Raw genomic sequence first — 20867 nt, 5'->3', positions numbered from 1 at the left:
TTCACTTGCAAAGTCAAATTCCTTCTCAAATGGACAAAACCATGTGCACTGCAGGTGGGGCAGAAGTAACTTGTACAGAGAGAATTAGATTTGGGTGACTTATTTTGTTTCTGTGCAGGGTAAATACTGACTGCTTTATTTTTACACTGAAATATAGATCTCACTTTGAAGTAAAACCCCACCCAAATCTAACTCTCTCTGCACGTGTTACATCTGCATCCCCTGCAGTGCAGCATGGTTTTGTCCATGTGAGAAGGAATTTGGTTTTGCAAGTGAACCAGAATAAGGTCCACAGTATAGAACATTGATAAATCACATCGATCAATTGTAGTACCTTATTTTATTGAAGCTGAGTCTAAGGACCTGCAAGGACTTCAAGTTCAGGATTCCGCGGGGTATAGTTTGAAGGTTATTATTATCCAGCAAAAGTTCATTGAGTGACTTGTACAGTCCAAAAAATGATACCGCGTGTATGCCATCATCTCTCAGGTTATTGTGTGATAGATGCAGGAATTCCAGTCCAGGCTTCATATGAGCAAACACATAACCTGGGATAAGCTCGATCTGGTTGTGGTGCAGGATGAGCTGCTTTAATCCCTGGGGTAGAAAGGAGGGAACGTGCACCAAACGGTTATGGGACAAATCCAGGGACTCCACGTTCCTGGAATAACACAAACAAAGCTTAGTTGAGACATCACAGGGGTGGTGCAGACTGCACCCGAGTGTCACCCTTCCCTAGGAAGACACCAACATACTGTCTACTCCGCAGTGACAGAGAGCCGTGTGCTGCACTGGGACCTTATCCTGCAGCACCCACTTCCTGTCACCTAGGATGAGCCGTCAGTCAAGGGAGAGTCTCCAGGGAAACCTCAGCATCTGCAGGAATGCTGGGTACCCCCCTGGAGTGATACAAATGGGGACTTCCACCAAGGTCATGTTTCATGTTCCTGAGGCCACACCCCCTTTTGGGCAGACTTTAGCCCATTTTGGGGACTATTAGCCACACCAGGTGTCAATGACACCTTGGCTGTCACTAGTTACGGCATTAATTACATGATGGTATGTATCTTATAGTACAATGGAATATGTTGGGCGCTGAAAAAAGGAAAGTAAATAAATAACATTTCATAAGTATATATATATAGTGCTATTTAAGCACGCGCAACTCCATTGAAGACACGGCATGTAGATTTACTAAGATGGGCGTTCTATTGAAGGTGGGATGTTGCCCAGAGCGAAATCTTGCAGATGGGAGTCATTGAAGAGTCATATAGTGAGTGGTCAAGTCCAATTGTGATTATTCTAAAGTAGGATGGGTGTGTGCAGTTCTGTAATGATTTCTGTAAGTTGAATAATGTGTCGGACTTCTATGTCTCCCTACTGTATGTGTGTGTGTGAATATATATATATATATATTCACTAGGTGATTCATCGTGCCCTACGGGCGCTCTTCACACCGGCGTAAGGGGCTGCGCCCCCTTAATTTGTGAACATTTGCATATGAGAAAGATGGTTAGAATTGTATGTAAGATGCCTGTATTGCAGCTTGAGTTATAGGTGAAATGTGTTAAATAGAGAGCATATGATGTGGAAGGGGGGGGTGCATTGTTTTGTTTAATTAAAAAGCGGTTACAGAGAAAGAAGTACATTGATAGTGTGGATGGTACAGTGACATTTGTGGGTGTGGGGGGGGGGGGGCTGTGTGTGCATGTTGTTTAGGTGTGTGTGTGTGCAATAGTATAGTAGGGTGTTTCTGAGTCAGCGGCTCCCCACTAGCGGAGGTCACGACACAGGAAAACAGGAGGCTGGGTAGTGATAGGGGTGTGTGGGCATAAGGGGGACTAAAGAGGAGGGTGGGGGACACTGTGCAGCTTCTGCCAGTGGGTGAGGTTCCAGCGTGGCAGCACAGGAGTACAGGATGGTGGCCCTGACTCAGTGTCTCCTCCTACTGGGTGGCAGTTAGGGTGCATGAGAGCAGGAGGCTGGGCTATGAGGCATGATAGGGGTATGTGGGCAACACAGCATCAGCGACTCCCCAGTGGCGGAAGTTACGGTTCAGGAGAGCAGGAAGCTGGGTAGTGATAGGGGTATGTGGGCATACAGGGGGGGGATGTCGGGAATCGCGGGAAGGGGGGGGGCGGTGGGTTGCCGCGAATCGCGGGAGGGGGGGGTCGCAGGGGTTGCCGCGAATCGTGGGAGGTCGCGGGGGTGGGGGTCCACCTCATTGGTGTCCATGTCGACACATGAGAATGAATATGAAAACATTCAAAAAATGAAAAATAAATCTTCAAAAACTCATGTCAACCTTTTTCATTGTCGACCATAGCCATAGCCATGTCATTGTTTTGCTTGTGCCATTTAATCCTGGGGTTGGGGGGGGGGGATGTCCATGAATCGCGGGAGGGTGGGTCGGGTGGTGCAGCGAATTGTGGGAGGGGGGGGCGCGGGGGATGGGGGGTGGTCGCCGCAAATCGCAGGAGGGGGGAAGTTGGGGGGGGTCCGCCAATCGCGGGAGGGGGGTCGCAGGGGGGGTGTGTGCAGCGAATTGCGGAAGGGTGGGTCGCGGGGGGTGGGTGCCGCAAATCGCGGGAGGGGAAGCCGCGGCGGTTTGCAGTGAATCGCGGGAGGGGGGGGGGGTCGCGGGGGTGGGGGGGGTTTGCTGCGAATCGTTAGAGGGGGGATCACGGTGGCGGGGGTTGCCGCGAATCGTGGGAGGGGGGGTCGCGTGGGGTGCCGTGAATCACGGGAGGGGGGGTCGCGTGGGGGGTCGCAAATTGCGGGGGGGGGGGTGCAGCGAATCGCTGGAGGGGGGGGGGGTGGGGGCGCGAATCGCCACAAGAAAAAATCAACACAGAACGGTCAGCACATGTAAATGTTGACATAAGTGGGGCACTTCATTGGTGTCCATGTCGACACATGAGAATGAATATGAAAACATAAAAAAAATGGAAAAGAAATCTTCAAAAACTCATGTCAACCTTTTTCATTGTCGACCATAGCCATGTCAGTGTTTTGCTTGTGCAATCCTGGGGTTGCCGTGAATCGCGGGGGGGGGGAGTTGGTGGGTGGTGCTGCTAATAGCGGGAGGGGGGCGGCGGGGGACACTCACCTGGTGGCTGTGGAGTAGGTTTCTGGGCAGCATGGGGAGGCTGAGGGTGTCTGGCACTGTGGGCTCACTGGGCTGGTTTTCTGTCATGTGAGTCAGTCATGTGAGTCAGAGGCTCCACCCAGCGTTACAGACACACTCACACACTTTGACAGATGTAGCCAAATATATAACAGATTTATATACACACATAATACACACACATAAAAAATAATTAATTAGGGAACTAAATAAATAAAATCTACTGTATGCTCATTATTAGACATGGTACAGTTGCAGCTCTAGCTCACTGTGGGTAGACCCCATAAACATCTGTTTCAAAGTGGTCGGTGCTTTATTTCAGTAGTTATCAACCTCAGCCCTCAAGTTTTCCCAACAGAGGTTGCAGAGAAACTGCAATATTATATGACCCCATAAGCATCTGCCAGCCTGTAGCAAGTGTCCTTGTCTACTGCGAATTGTAATACCTCCACCTTTACACGCCAGTAATTGGGCCCTTCTCCCCTGTTGTTTGGCGATGTGTGGTTCAGTAAATATCAGCAGTGTTGTGGCTTATTCAAAAATGTGGGGGGCAGAACGATCAAGTCTTGGAGAGAGATAAAGTGGAGAAATTGCTCATGCCAACCAACCAATCAGCTTCTGTCATTTCACAGGCTTTGCTACAAATATGAAGCTGACTGGAGGGTATGACCAACTTGTCCACTTTATTACTCTCCAATATTTGAGAAATTTTCCTCCAAAGACTTTCAATAGCCAGAGATGCCAATTTGCCAATGAACCAACCAAGCAGTGCACGCATCAGGTGGAGGATGGGTGACAGAGGAAGTGGAGGTCTCTGCAGCACTGGCAACAGGTGCATGTTGAGCAGGTAGGGATGGTCATCAACCATCGATGTTTTGAAATCATTGATGTTTGATGGTTGATGTCAAATACTTTTGCCATTGATGGGGGATAACCAGATGGTTTCCCTCTATCGAAGGCACAGCAGAACAGATGTTTTTTTTTATTTTTTCAAAGTGTGGGGACATGGAGCATTGCTCCGCCCCCGACAACCCTGAAGCCCCTTCCCCACATTTTGATTCGCCCATGAGCCAGTCAGTCAAAGAAAAAAAAGGATGACTATCGATAGCTAAAACTATCGTCGGTCATCCATCACATAGTTTGTTACTATCGATGTTTGGTTGAAATATCACCAACGATGGTGACTGCACCGATGGCCAGCCCTATGAGCAGGTGGAGTGCCTATAAAATTAGGATTAGCAATAGAATTACTACAATATGCACAGGGGAGTTTGAAGAGCGGTAAAGGCCGAAGTGCAGTCTTCTCCGCCCAGGCCACTGCCTCTCTGCCGGCAGCGCGGTAGAAGTTTAGACTCTAATGTGCATGTGCAGATCTCCGGGAAAATGGAGCAGAGACCATTTCCCCAGCACTTTTACTATAGCGCATGCTCAAAACAATGGGGAAAATGGCCGCCGCTGGATTCTCTACTGTGCTGCTACCATTGGGTGAGAAATGGCTGCAGCGTGTGTGCTGTGGGCCCCATATTATAAATATGGCGGTGAATACAACTGACAATCATGGGGGTCTTCTTTATACCAGGTAGCCATAGAAGTAAATGGCCAGATGCACTAAGCTTCAAAAGTGATAAAATGGAGAGTGATAAACAACCAACCAATCAGCTCCTGCCTGACATTTTTCAAACACAGCCTGTGACATGGCAGGTTAGAGCTGATTGGCTGGCTGTTTATCACTCTCCATTTCATCACTTTTGAAGCTTCGTGCATCTGGCAATAAATCGCTAGTTAACGATAAAAACTTGGAGAGGTTACAATGGCTGAAGGTTCCCATGAATCCCACTATGGACCCCAAATCCTGCATGTACTCACATGAGGTGTATCCAAGCCCGTGGAGCAATGCGGTCCTCCTGCAGCCTGTTCTTACTCAGCACAATCGTGCTCAGGTTTAGAGTTTTATTGAGTATCCCTTCTGATACCACCTCAATATGATTACTGTCTAAATGCAGCTCCTGGATGAGACAAAATAAAAAAAAATCAGATTATTTCAGTGCTAGAAAGACACTGAAAAAGCAGCAGCAGAGCTGTGCATTCAATGATTACCTGCTTCTGTGGAGATGCGCATTCATATGCACAATTCAAACAAGGTAATACAATGTGGTAGATTTTTGAAGCAGTGATATGGGAGGAGAAGGGATCCAGAGGAGAAGTGGTCCATGGTAACCAATCAGATGCTCCGTATAAATTTATAATATGCAAATTATAGATGTTACTTCAGTTCTGATTGGTTGCCTTGGGCCACTTCTACTCTGTCTCACTTCTGCTCCCTTATCACTTGTTCATACATCTACAACACAGTTACTAAGAATAGTCTGTTTTGATGATTAATTGAAGTCATTACCCCAAAATCAAGTCCGGGTTACTGAACATGGGTTTCAGATGTGTCACAGCGGTCTGACACCCATTTATACCATTCTTCGATGAGTGTGGCTGCTCCTGCAGTATTAGCGCCGGTGATGTATGGCTGATGGAGGTGACACTGTACAGGCACAATCAGTGCACCACCATCAGCCGCGCAACCCCGACGCCACTGCTGGAAACACAGTTACAGTTCCAGGTTCTGTAGAACAAGCGTTTTCGTGTCCCTCTCAGTAAGTCCACTGCCAGGCACGAAGGCGGTGAGGTAACAGTAATTTAAAAATAAAAACATGAAGAATAGAGGGGGCAGTAGGATTGCCTTTGAAGTCCTATATATATATATATATATATATATATATATATATATATATATATATATATATATATATATATATATATATATATATATATATATATATATATATATATATATAATAAAGCTTCAGAAGCTAGTCTGCTACCTTTCTAGTCTGTTCACAAACACAGATAAAATGTCTAATATCAGTATTTATTAAAAATATATATTAATAATATTGATGTTACAGGAGACTCCCTGAAATAGCAGCAATCTCCCTCTCTCCCTCATTAGTCTAGCAATCTCCCTCATGTCACCTAGCCCACATTACACTGTTACATTTTTGGGGAAAAAAGGAATGAGAGATAGATACATTTACATTGAATCATCAGCAGCATTTCCCAGCACTTTAGCAAGTATAGTAGCTCTCACTAACTGCTTTGGGCTCATCTACATTTGTATATAATTAATTTTAAAAGATTCTAAGTGCCATGTTCACAATCTCTCCATATATGGAAGTAAACACGCCCCTTTGGGAGGAGCATGCCACGCCCCCTCAATGGGGTGCAGTGCAAAATTCTACTATCAACTATAATCTCCCTGAAACTAGTTTTCAAAAGTAGGCAAGTATATTCATTGACTCTTCCTCTTTAAATAATTCTCCACAAAATGGTCTGTAGAGCCATTAGCTCTTTTGTGCATTGAATAGGCGCCCGCCGCTATTTCCCCTGATGGAAATAGCGGCGGGGATTGAATACCCCCCATTGTGTTACAGTTATACATGTATGGCATATTGGAGCTTTGCAAGTTATACACTTAGAAAGATACACTTCTTAATATCCCTATTTACTTATTCCACTTTATCACATGATCCTCATTTTACATTTTTTTATGTTCTTTATTATAATTTTTCTTTTTTTTCTCTATTTTTCCCTTTTGTTTATAATCCCTTGTGTAATTTATTCTTGTTCAGGTTTGTTTTTGATAATAGTTGACAGAATAAGCAAAAACTACGTATTGCTGATTTTATATAACTTGTTGCTGGGTTACATGTGATATTTTGTATGAGGTATCCAGCCCTGACTATTGCACAGTGTTGTGGTAAAAATTGTTTTACAAAACAATAGATTATCTGCAGCTCTAGAGATCGCAGTGTATTAGAACAATAAAGAAATAAAATATTGCCTAAAAAACTAAAGCTGTGTACACACGGGGGTGATTTTAGTACATATCATTGGCAATATGGTCGCACCGTGTGTACACAGCTTAAGAGACTTATATTTAACTTATGCATTTAGAGTACTTACATAATGAAAAATGTAAAAAAAAATGCTTTATATTCTGAATAATAATAATTATAATGGTTTGTACAGTCATCAGTAATCTCAAAGGGACCCCAAATACTGTACATAAACGCTTTGTGTGAGGTATATCAAACCTTGGAGAGAAAGAATCTGGAGAGAGATAACGGGGGAAATTTACTAAGAATATGACTGCAAAAAGTTGCATTCGTATTCTTAATACGAATGAATACGACTGCATACCTCGTATGCCAAGTCGTGTTCCGGAGGGGGATTTACAAAGCAGTCAAATACGACTGCTTTGTAACCCTCCGATGACGTATAAATTAGTATTAACGGCCCTATATACGGCCGCTAATACGAATTAGTGGAGGCAGTCTGCACGGATCAGTCAGATCCGTGCAGGCTGCAGAGTGTAAAAAAAAATTGTAAAATAAATAAATAAAAAATCAGCGTGGGGTCCCCCCCACAGCTGTAACCAGCACCAGGCTGAAAGAGCCAGGGCCGGTTATTAAAAATCAGGAAACCCGACAAATAGGGGTTCCCCGATTTTTAACAACCAGCCCCAGGCTCCAGGTCCGGGGCTGGTTCCCAAAATACGGGGGACCCCTACTCATTTTGTCCCCCGTATTTTGGGAACCAGCCCCGGACCTGGAGCCTGGGGCTGGTTGTTAAAAATCAGGGAACCCCTATTTGTCGGGTTACCTGATTTTTAATTACCGGCCCCGGCTCTGTCAGCCTGGTGCTGGTTACAGCTGTGGGGGGGACCCCACGCTGATTTTTTTTTAAATTTATTTATTTTACAATTTTTTTACACTAAAGCCTGCACGGATCTGACTGATCCGTGCAGGCTTCTGCCAAATACGACAGGAAAATAAGGTGTATTTTCCTGCCGTATATTCGTGGCAGTTTTACACTAATTAGCAGCCGTATTATCAATACGGCTGCTTAGTAAATCAGGAACCACCATTCTTTTGAATGGTGATTCCTGTCGTATTCTATCGATGGTGTAGACATTCGTATTTGTAAATACAAATACGAATGTCCCATCAATATGAATACGAATATTTGTATTTTTGGCATAGTAAATGCCAAAAATACGAATACACCCCAAAAAATTAGTATTTTCGTAGGAAAATACGATTTTTTCTACTAAATCATCTTAGTAAATTTCCCCCAACGTATCAGCCTCTTCCATTTTACAGACTGTGAAGTCTCTTTACTGCCCCTTGGAGAGAAGTAGCAGTCAATCAGCTCCTAACTGTCACATTACCGGCTGTATGTGTAAAATGACAATCTCTTTCTTTATCTCTCTCCAAGTACATAGACCCCTATGTTTGAAAAATGACAGCTAGGAGCTGTGGCTATCTCTCTCCACTTTACCTCTCTGCAACACTCGATTCATCTCCCCCTTTATATGATCCCGTCAACTTACAGTATACAGTCTCTTAAACACTACAATATGCGTGTGCAGTGTTGGCTTTCTGGGCAGACGTCAGCGGAGACACAATGTATTATTATCGCACAAAAAGCGCTCTCGTTGTGCCCCTTTCCAAAGAAAACAGGCAAAAGCTTTTTCATGTAAAATAAGAAGGCCCGGCTCTGATTCTCTGGATGTGGGATACAAATCCTGTGGCTTGCCTGAGTGTCTGTCTTTAGGCACACACATAGCTACAGAAGACCAGCATTGTTGGACTGGGAAATTTCTGCCAGACATGCCTCTGCTTCTAGATCCCTGTGCCAAAGCAATGGAAGGTGTCAACCACGATTATACGTTGTTATTTTAAATTGTAACCTTTGGCGACGCTCAATGAAATAAATCATTTAGCTAGATGGCGGCAACAGCACCTGAACTCGCTCCCCACATTTTGTAAGTACGCCGCACTGTAAATGCAGCATTGCGCCATTCTTATGCAAAAAAAAAAATTCTCTGGGAACTAATTACAACACTATCGCTATCACTGATGTCGAAAGTTCCTAGTGAAACCCAGTCTGTCTTGTCATTAAGGACATGATGTGGCTACAGAGGGCATAATGATGTGGCCATGGGCGGATGTAAGGGTCAGGCCACCCCTAGGCACAGTGTTAATGGCTGGCTCCCCCAAACCCCCCACCCCACCCCCTGGAGAGAGCGATGGGGGCCTTTTCTTTGTTCTTCACCTGGTGGGCGGTGGCCTATAAGTTCTTTTTTTTATATGACTGCTGATCATCCAGGACTTCAATGGCATCTTCTATTCTCTTAACCTGATGGGCATCGCCCTTTAAGCTCTTTGGCAATTCCGCCACCCATCCAGGACTTCCATGCTGTCTTCAATGTTCGGGAAGCTCTTCAATGCTCCTCCTCCACCGACTGTCCAACTCTTGTGCAGGCTAACATTAGCCGATTCTTTTATTTTAAAAAATGGCGGAGCTTTAAGGCAACTCCCACCAGGTATAGAAAAGACGCAGTGGAAGTCCCGGGGGAAGAGCTTATAGGCCGCTGCCCACCAGGTGATGCGTACAGAATAGAGCAGCCCCCCAGTATGGCAAGAGGACATAACATGGCTGGGGGTAGATCTCCAGGACCGGTTTGGCCAGCCCTGCTCTAAATAATGAGATTATAATTTATTATTTTATTGTATTACCAGTTATATAGCGCACACATATTCTGCAGCACTTTACAGTGGAGTTTACAATCTATATTCCCTGCCACATGTACACACACACACATACATTCTAAGGTTAATTCTTGTTGGAAGCCAATTAACCTACCTGTATATTTTTGGATTGTGGGAGGAAACTGGAGTACCCAGAGGAAACCCACACAAGCACAGGCAGAATATACAAACTCCACACAGTTAGGGCCATGGTAGGAATCAAACCCTTGACCTCAATGCTTTAACACCTTTATCCATTTTCATTTTTCTTTGTTTGAACATGATTTACAATTAAGGAAAAGGTTTGACATATAGACCTTTGTGAGATTCAGGTTAATTAAGTTGAAATGAGTGAATTAATCACGAACAGAACAGATTGTCACAGTAAGACGAGGAGGATTCAACCATGCAGCTAAATATATCAGCCCTTTAAATCTCATTTACACGAATGACTAGGATATAACAACATTTTCCAATCCCGGATAATCCCTTTAAGCATAACTAAAGACTATCTCTGCACGGTGGCTAAACTTTGCCATTGATTCAAATCCTTCCAGATATATGTGGTGAGATACCTCAGCCCTTTCTGGAAGAGAGTATTTATAGGGCAGAAATCATAGCGGTAAATGGATATATAAAAAGATATTCTATGAGTCATTGAGCGACATCATACACAAAAGCCATTATTTCAGTGAATGTCATAATGATTATGTTTTCCAGAGACTGAATGACATTCCCCACATTTATCCAACTGATGAATATGTATTTCATGTAGGTATGATTAAAAAAGGTCATGTCATTTAAGATGTAATGGGTTTTGGCCTAAGCTCTTTAATACCGCTTTCAGATCGCACCTACCTAGTTACCGGGTTCATGCCGGGTTTTAGCCGGTTCGACCCAGTAATAGGTGCGATCTGAAAGGGCTTACCGGGTCTAGCAAATTGGCATCAACCCAACATTACAAACCGGTAAAAGAACTGGGTTCTTACTGGTTCGTTGACCGGTTGATGGGCAGTGTGAACGGGTTAGTCGAGTCGAGCGTCAGGGTTCCCCTTCACCATGATGGAGGAGGCAGTGCTTGCAGCAGCACCAGCTCCAAGAACTACCTACTCCCCCGCCCCTGATGATGCTCCGCTGCTCTGCCCCGCCCCTGCATTACATCAGCGATCCAGCAATATTGTGGTTGTCGCAGAAGGGATCAGAAAGAGCAAAAAAGAAGGGCGACTAAGCTAGTAATAGGTCTAGAATCAATAGAATACAAAGATAGGTTAACCAGGCTGAATATGTTTTCACTGGAGAAACGAAGGCTGAGAGGCGATATGATTAGTATGTTCAAATACAGGATTGGGAATCATATGGAACTGGGAGATGATTTGTTCACTAGCAGGCCTATACTTAGGACACACGGGCAGGTACTGAGGCTCGAGGAAAATAAATTCCGTACTGAATTAAGAAGAGGATTCTTCACCATTAGAGCAGTAACAATCTGGAACTCATTGCCGACGGGGGTGGTTACAGCAACTACTAAAACCAAAACTAGATACATTTTTGGCCACTAAGGGAATCCTATAGAAATTACTTACTCAAGTCAGTAGTTACAAGTCAGATAGGATGAACTCGATGGACTAACGTCTTTTTAAACTCAAATTACTGTGTTACTGTGTATGTACCAGGTCGTAGAGTAGAATAACTTCTGCGTATGGGATAGCACCGATGTAAGTGTATCACGGGTGCTGCTGGGATACAAATACTGAAGTATGGACCAGAAAAGAGATTTTCACACCGCTGGTATTTCAGTTCCCGGCAACAACACGTCTTCCCAGCCTAACCACTCAGAAGAAAAGACAACAGCGGCAAAGGGAAAGGAACAGGGCTAGCCAAGGAAGCAAATATTCACTTTTACCCCATCTTGGCTCTAGCCTTAGACAAACAGATCAGACTGGTCTTATGAGGTGCAGCAAGGAGACAACTTGCTCTTTCCACAGTCTGTTGCTTAATTCTAGACAAACAACAGCTGAGTGCAACAGTCTGGGATGGGAAAAACAAGGAAGCATGAAAACATGAAAAACAGCAGTTTTGAGCCATGACAGTTATTACTTTCACTTTAAGCTGTGACAGTTTTTAGCCCACAAACTCTCCATCCCACCTCCAGTCCCTATCTGCTCCTACCTCCAGTCTCTGTTTTCACAGGTCGCTCTCTCCATATCCAGCAAGTTTGAAACAGTTTCTGTTATGACATTATTATTATTTTAGCACACAAAGGAGTCATTTGGTCCGTCAGGTGTCCTCTAGTGGCCAGTAGTGGTACTTCACCTCATAGAGGTGAGGAGTAGTTAGTATATATATATATATATATATATATATATATATATATATATATATATATATATATATATATATATATATATATAGACTTTCTGCGGGGCTGGGCACTCCTCCTAGAAATGAGTTGCTGCGTTGTGTGCCTTCAACAGGTAGGATATAGACTTGTAGAATGAAGCGGCACTCCAATCGGTATAGCGGTGAAAAGAAAAGCTCTTTATTGCCAATAAAGAGCTTTTCTTTTCACCGCTATACCGATTGGAGTGCCGCTTCATTCTACAAGTATATATATATATATATATATATATATATATATATATGATAGAACAATAGAGGGGATACCCTTTCACTGCGCTAAAGTATTGTTAAGGGTTGGGCAGCAACTATGTATGTCCCCCCTGTTAGTGGGGGAAAAGGGGAAATAGCATTTGTGACAATATAAATCACAATACAACAGATTTATTATAATATAAATATAAAATGACAGTAAAACTTTTTGTTCATCTGTGTGGAGTCATAAGTTCAAACAACGGTCGACAGTATAAGGACACCCAACGCGTTTCGTCATTAAAAACTAGCTTTCCTCTACCACCTAGACGGTTACCCCTGAGGAAGTCGTTTTTAACGACGAAACGCGTTGGGTGTCCTTATACTGTCGACCGTTGTTTGAACTTATGACTCCACACAGATGAACAAAATGTTTTACTGTCATTTTATATTTATATTATAATAAATCTGTTGTATTGTGATTTATATTGTCACAAATTCTTATGGTGGTGGACATATTCGAATAGGGCGCACTTTGTTACTTGTTTGATATAATCATAGATATTCGCCATTCCTTGTTTCCTTGTGCATTGCAGTACATGGGAAGGTGGCTGGGTGGCTGAGGTGGTCATAAAAATGAAAGTGTTTTTGCTCCGTGTTGCAGCTGTCCATTAAACATAGTTGCCTATTCTCTCGGAAGCTGTGGTGCGGGAGAGTTTCAGTTTTTAGGCTAGTCCCTGGCACCCTCTATTGAGTGGTCAAATCTCCCACTTCCTGTCCACTTTCTAGTGAATAAGGCAGGATGGGAAGATAACAGCAGGATAATAGCTTGGGTTCCTCCTCACCTCACAAAGTTGCCTGCTGTCACGGATCACGGAGGAGGACACTACCTGTGTGAGAATTTGACTGTACCTGAGCAGAGGCGCGGAGTCTAACCGTGCCAGGGGTTTTCTGCCAGTGACCCCTCCAAGCGGGATTTGGGCTTTTGCGGCACCTGGCACGTCGGTCGCGGCCCTCTGCCCAGGCTTCTCGTACAGGTGCTGGTTACACTGGAAGTAGCAGTAGTCAGACAAGGGTTTAGCAGGTGCAGGTCACAGGTATAGCCGGGTCGGTAGCAAATAACAGATGGCTGGAGGTACACAGGGATTGAGCAGGTTCTTTGTCACAGGAATAGCCAGGTCAGTACCAGATATCAGGGAGCGTAGTGCAGACAAGGATTTAGCAGTTGCAGGTCACAGGGATAGCCAGGTCAGTACCAGATATCAGGGAGTGTAGTGCAGATAAGGATTTAGCAGTTGCAGGTCACAGGGATAGCCAGGTCGGTAACAGTAAATCAGAAGGCTGGATACACACAGGTATAATGCTGGAATGGTGTGAGTACCTGAGACACTGGACACTGATAATACTATGCAGCACTGGATGACTTCAGGTATGAGCTTGAAACCAACAAGCAGTGAACAGAGACTGAATGAGCAAACTGAGAGTGGATCTCCCCAGGTACTGTGCAGATGGTGATTGCAGTCAGCTGTATAGGCAGGTAACACTGGAGTTTGCAGGATGAGCTTGGTGAACAGGTATTTGCAGGATAGATTACTTGCAGACAAGTACTTAGCTGGAGTGCAGGGAATTACAGCAACTGCAATTCTGGGCCAGATAACAGAATCTTTCACTTGACATGGGAGACAAGGAACAGCATGTAGCTCAGGGAAATAACACCTTGCTTCTGGCACCAGTGGGAATTCTCACAGGGAGTATCACTCAGCTGTAGGGGTGTGATAGGCTGCTGAGATCAGCTGACAAGGTGATGTCAGAGTACCAGGTATTCACACAATATAACAGAGTGTGACATTACTCCCCCCTGAATGGGTGGCCTCCGGACACCCCTTGGACTGGTAGCAATTAATGCTTTCGACGACTCTTCTTCCCTCCTCGGGAACGTCTTGATCTACTTGGAAGAGGTGGAATCTCCGGTTCAACAAAAACTGCTTTCCGAAATATAGGACCACCAGGAAACGGTGCTTCATCCATTACGGGATCAAAATCAGAATCAGAGTCCTGGTCTAGTGTTAGAACCATGTTTTTCTTTTTGACAGTAGTATCAGAAATGTATGAAGAATCCAAAGAACCAGAATACCTAGAGGAGTCGTCATGAAGAGAGACCAAGGAAGCAACCCCGAGTCTCAAAATAGCAGACTGTGGACCTGGTACAGATCTTGATGCTTTTGGAGCAAACCTTTGTAGAACTGCTTCAGTAAAAGCTGAGAGATCTTCTAAAATAGGATCCTTGGTCTCTATGAGTGGGTTAGCCCAATCCAAAGCCTTACCCCTAAAGGCCAAAAGGAAATATTTCACAACCTTGGAAGAAGAAAGCGATGTCAGCAATCCCGAATCCACATCGGCAAGATATTGACGAACCAATGCATAAAACTGATCCAGATCTCCATCGAAATAAACGGATGGTCGACCATCCTCTAAACTTCTAGGCAGAGAATCAAATGAAGAGTCCACAACTGCTGGAATATTATTCATTTCAGAAAACTTTACTTCTTTTTTGGGACCCAGTATTGGAAGGTTTCCACTTGACTGTATAGACAGAACTGAACTAGGACTGGAGGCACTGGAGTCACTTCCTGAAACTGCCAACTCAGACATCTCCCCTGGCATTAGAAGCTCAGCTGCCCATCCTGGAGAAAAAAAATCATACACCCCTTCTGGAGTTACAAATTCAGATGCCCTTCCTAGGTCTACAAGACCAGTACCCTACTGGGACTGGAGATCTCTCCTGGGGCATGGCATACTGTGACCCCTCCTGGTGCATGGCACACTGATCCATCTTGGGGCACGCCACACAATGATCCATCTTGGGACACCATACTCTGAGGGCGCTCTTGGGGTATGATGCTCTGAGGCCCCTCCTCGGGCTGGAAGGCCAGAATCCCCTCTTGGGGCTGGATTGGCGGAGCCCCCTCTTGGGGCTGGATTGGCGGAACCCCCTCTTGGGGCTGGATTGGCGGAACCCCCTCTTGGGGCTGGATTGGCGGAACCCCCTCTTGGGGCTGGATTGGCGGAACCCCCTCTTGGGGCTGGATTGGCGGAACCCCCTCTTGGGGCTGGATTGGCGGAACCCCCTCTTGGGGCTGGATTGGCAGAACCCCCTCTTGGGGCTGGATTGGCAGAACCCCCTCTTGGGGCTGGATTGGCGGAGCCCCCTCTTGGGGCTGGATTGGCGGAGCCCCCTCTTGGGGCTGGATTGACGGAGCCCCCTCCTGGGGCTGGATTGACGGAGCCCCCTCCTGGGGCTGGACTGAGGTAACACCCTTTTCAGGGTTTTCAGAATCGGGTTTTTGGCCTTGGAACCGATCATCGATAGAAACATCGGTCATTCCTCCTGATGTTGCAGGAACAGATTTCCCACTGACTTTAAGAGATTTGAAAACTCTCTTTTGAAGTCCAAACCTGTAATTGGGTGCTTTTGTCACAGGACCCCAATCTTGAACTTGAATTCCTCTTTGGACACTCTCCTTAACACCCATAGTCTGAATGGTGCAAACTGGAACTGATGAGGACCCTCGAGATGTTTTATCACTGATGCCATTACTCTGATTCCTGGATTTGCGCAGGGAGCAATTCTCAATGAAATGATCAGGACCCGCACAATAAAGACAAAGTTGCAATTCCTTGCGCCGTTGGCGTTCAGCTTCCGACAACTTGGGCCTTAGAAAGCTCTGATGCCTCTCTCTTTTCTGTCCAGAGAACGTTATCTCAGTTTTTAGGGCTCCTAAATCAACAGACTCCTTAAATGCAGTGCCTTGCGCTGGGGTTTTAATGGGATCAGGCATTTTTTCAAAAAGTTCTGGTAGAAACTGAATAATCCTGATTAATATCTTTTGCAGCTGCTCTAACATCTGCCCAAAAACTCTCAGTCTCACAGAAGTCTGGATACCTGGTGACTGGAAGGTCTGTGAATAATTGTGAGTGGTCCCTTTAACTGAGTCATCTGTTTTCAGATTACCAGCAAATTCATTGGAAAAGACTGGAGGAATGCAAGGGTTAACTGAGTTAGCAAAAAGTCTTTGGGACTGAGAAGCCATGGTAAAACAATCAGCTAAATAATGCAACATGGATGCTTGCGACCTCTCACATATCTTCATTAAGTCCACATGAAGGTCTGTCACCTGGGTCTGACCAGCAGTGTCCATTTTTATTAGGCCAGAAGCAATCTGTCACGGATCACAGAGGAGGACACTACCTGTGTGAGAATTTGACTGTACCTGAGCAGAGGCGCGGAGTCTAACCGTGCCAGGGGTTTTCTGCCAGTGACCCCTCCAAGCGGGATTTGGGCTTTTGCGGCACCTGGCACGTCGGTCGCGGCCCTCTGCCCAGGCTTCTCGTACAGGTGCTGGTTACACTGGAAGTAGCAGTAGTCAGACAAGGGTTTAGCAGGTGCAGGTCACAGGTATAGCCGGGTCGGTAGCAAATAACAGATGGCTGGAGGTACACAGGGATTGAGCAGGTTCTTTGTCACAGGAATAGCCAGGTCAGTACCAGATATCAGGGAGCATAGTGCAGACAAGGATTTAGCAGTTGCAGGTCACAGGGATAGCCAGGTCAGTACCAGATATCAGGGAGTGTAGTGCAGATAAGGATTTAGCAGTTGCAGGTCACAGGGATAGCCAGGTCGGTAACAGTAAATCAGAAGGCTGGATACACACAGGTATAATGCTGGAATGGTGTGAGTACCTGAGACACTGGACACTGATAATACTATGCAGCACTGGATGACTTCAGGTATGAGCTTGAAACCAACAAGCAGTGAACAGAGACTGAATGAGCAAACTGAGAGTGGATCTCCCCAGGTACTGATTGCAGTCAGCTGTATAGGCAGGTAACACTGGAGTTTGCAGGATGAGCTTGGTGAACAGGTATTTGCAGGATAGATTACTTGCAGACAAGTACTTAGCTGGAGTGCAGGGAATTACAGCAACTGCAATTCTGGGCCAGATAACAGAATCTTTCACTTGACATGGGAGACAAGGAACAGCATGTAGCTCAGGGAAATAACACCTTGCTTCTGGCACCAGTGGGAATTCTCACAGGGAGTATCACTCAGCTGTAGGGGTGTGATAGGCTGCTGAGATCAGCTGACAAGGTGATGTCAGAGTACCAGGTATTCACACAATATAACAGAGTGTGACACCTGCTTTGTATCCTCTCTGGGTTTTAGTACGCTTTTACACAGATATTTGAAGAGACCCAACTTATATTTTCTCACATTTACTCGCCATTGGGGCCGGGGGTCACCTGTTGAGGATGACAAATGTCCCTTTTTTCAGAGCTCATAGAGTTTTACAATCATGATCACGATCAGGAATGTGGGATTGAGCCCCAGAGACAGCAGTGTTCTAAAGCAAATGTTTGCTGATCATCCTGCTCAGTAAAGGTCACCAGTTTTTTAGGTGAGTGGTGTGAAAACAACCTGTAGCCAGACCACAACAGCACAAAGTATTTCAGGATATTGTTTTTCTAGGTATGTGACAATATTAATGAAGATTGTGTGAGACTGGGCCAGTGTCATGATATGATGAGGGGAATAAAAGCAAGTAGCTAGCCCAGTGGCGTAACAATAGCCCCGCAGACCCCGTGGTGGCTGAGAGGCGCTGAGAAAGTGTTTGCACTGGGGGTCTGCGGGGCTATTGTGACACGGCTGCTGCCTGCCGGGACCTGCCGCATCTGTGGCTGTGGTCGCGGCTCTCCTCCTGGCCCCAACTTGCTGTCTCCACTAGCATCCTTAAAAACGGCCTGCTATTAAGGTCAGCCATTTTGTGAGGGTCCGTTTTCATTAGCAGGAGATCGAGGAGCAGGAGACTGCAGGAGACTGCAGAAAAGACCAGCAGCGGACGCGGCATGATGCGGAGGGGTAAAGCAGACACCATTTTCGGCAGGGGGGCACAAAAGTAATAGTTACACCACTGAGGTAGCCACAGACTGAGTTGCACATTGGAGGGTCCCCCAACAGCAGATTGTTCGCTGCAAAGCTCCTGTCAAACCAGAGCTCAGAGTGTTTTGTCGACATTCTTCATGGTCCCAATCAACGCAGATAAAATGATGCGAATTCGCAACCTTGCGAGTACACCAAACCCCGCCCTGCGAATGAACGCCCACAAGCCGCCCCCTCGAAGTGTGGCTTCGCCCGCACAGGCTGCAAATGGATGTTTTTGCATAAACATCCATTTGCATGCCTCGGGTAACCGCCCACATCTTTCGATGGTCATCGAATGATGTGGCGCATGCACGCATATATAAGTGACTTTTAAGTTACTTACATACAGTATGCGTGTACGCTGGCGTGGATATGGGCGGGCAGCTGACATTCTGTGATGTCAGCTACCCACCCCCGCACCCGCGTCACTGCCTCATTACCATGTGAACGCCCAGTGTTCTCATGGGAACGCCCATGGAACGCTGAGCATGGTAATGGGGCAGCCCTGCGCCCACCGCCCATCTCTGCCCCCCCACACGCCGCCATGGGTGCACGCACCCTATGTCTGCACATGCGCAGAAACGCGCCTGCGCATTTGAAGACGCGCACCATCGGTCCTCCGTGCGAATGCACAGAGGACCGAATGGATATGAATAACCCCCATAGTAACAATATGAAAGCTTTAAGGGTTTATTTCAGCAAACATTTCTATATTGTCTCAAATATTATGAGGTAATACAAGCTGAATATTATTTTTCTTCTCTTTATTTCTCTGGTATTCAGCCAAAAACTGACAGAACAGTGGCTGTAACACACTGTTCCTGGGAAGTTCTAGAAGGCTATGTGTTCGGAAATCCAGAATCTAAGGGATTTATTTACTAAGATCTATTCAGAATCTAAGGGATTTATTTACTAAGGGAGTTCACTGGGATGCGTATCAGATTTCTTCATCCAAAGGGCACATAAGCAGTTTGGCAAAGTGTACGGTGGTAAGGCCACGTCACGGAAATGGGATTTGGTGAACTGCCTTTGATAATGGCAGCACAGACGTGTGTTAATGTGGAGCTACCATTAGGAGATACTGGATATCCCTGGCCTGTCATCACAGATTTCCATGTCTTTGCACCACTAAAGAAGTGCCTGGGTGGAAGGTGATTGAAAAACCAACGGTGAAGTGCCACAAGCCATCATGTCTTAACGTCAGGAGATTGACCCTGATTTCTTCTATGCCAGGATAGATGCCTACTTGACGTATCTTTGGAACACATTTTTAGACATGTATAAAAGTAATCTGTACCAAGACTATACTATACTATTCATTGTATTTTGGAAAAAGGGTCAGTGTGCTACAAAGGGGTTTAGCAATTAAGCCCAGAGAGGAGCTTTGAAGAGCTCCCTTCTAAAGGCAAGGAAGGAGTGTCATTGGCCTGTCAGTCTCGGAGGGGGAGGAGCCTTGGGCATATAAGGTGTCTTGGCCATGTGTCTGTATGACTGATAAGAGAAGGTCCGTGGTCATCCTGACACAATAAAAGTGTGGTGTCCAGTCAATGTGCGGTTCCACTACATAGCTTCTTTATTGCAGTATATATATATATATATATATATATATATATATATATATATATCATCTCTATATAATTCCCTAGTGTCCGTGTGGCTCCAGAACACTGCAATCTGTTGGCAGCGAGTAAAACTACATCTACTAGCTTTCGAATAAATATATATATATATATATATATATAGATACATAGATAGATAGATAGATAGATAGATAGATAGATAGATAGATAGATAATGTACATAAAAAGTACAAACAAATACAGCAAATAAAAATTAGGCGAACCACCAAAGGAGGGGTGGGTGGAAGGGTAAGATACCAGTGAACAAAGAAACCGACATGATTTTTAATCTGTCTTCATATTCATTGAGTGACTCGGAGCGTAGGGTGTTGTCTCTTGGCTTATCGTTTATACCAACCACCCCGCACGACCAGTTCCAGCAGTCAGTCGATCATCCCAAATTTTGCCGCAAACTGAGAAAACAGTTTTCTGATACTGTCGAAACTGTAGGACCTCCTAGTCGCTGCATTAAACCTAGCACATATGCTCCGGTGTCTAGGAATGCTAGCATCAGTACATTCTCTACACAAAATGAGGCTTATGGAAAAATTATGACTAAACCCAGATATTCCAACTTGTCGACCACTGAAAGACAAGCCCTTATGTCTCTTAAAAACAACACTGACATTGTCATCTGTCCCGCCAAAAAAGGTGGGGCAATTGTCTTACAAGATTGGGCATCTTACAAGATTGGGCTCACTCTTCCAGCCACTTGCGGTGTTTGTGGATCAGTTCCTTCAACCTCTGGTGCAACAGGTCACCAGTTATCTGAGGGACACTGGGGATTTCCTCAATAAAATTGGGGACATTGGTGAATTACCTGCTGGTGTGTGACTTTGTACTAAGGATGTACAATCGTTATATACGATTATCCCACACCAGCAGGGTATGGAAGCAATACGAGAAAA

General features: G+C 45.2%; 1 protein-coding gene across 3 annotated transcripts in view; it reads right to left on the bottom strand.

Annotated features, from left to right (window-relative positions):
• Nucleotides 1-20867, bottom strand: part of LOC146035326 (extracellular matrix protein 2-like) — a 90968-nt gene that overhangs the window by 2194 nt on the left and 67907 nt on the right. For 2 of the 3 annotated variants that reach the window (XM_083158697.1, XM_083158695.1), the window contains exons 8-9: nt 4994-5133; nt 335-661 (exon numbers count right to left, since the gene is read on the bottom strand). In XM_083158697.1, coding sequence (XP_083014823.1) covers nt 335-661; nt 4994-5133 — 467 coding nt within the window. The remainder of the gene's footprint in view (nt 1-334; nt 662-4993; nt 5134-20867) is intronic. The other variant, XM_083158696.1, reaches the window with a different exon arrangement.

This window comes from Crinia signifera, chromosome 9 (genome assembly GCF_055691185.1).
Source record: "Crinia signifera chromosome 9, ASM5569118v1, whole genome shotgun sequence".
NCBI lineage: Eukaryota > Metazoa > Chordata > Amphibia > Anura > Myobatrachidae > Crinia > Crinia signifera.
Note: the sequence above shows the minus strand (reverse complement) of the source record. Positions and strands in the feature narration are given on the sequence as shown.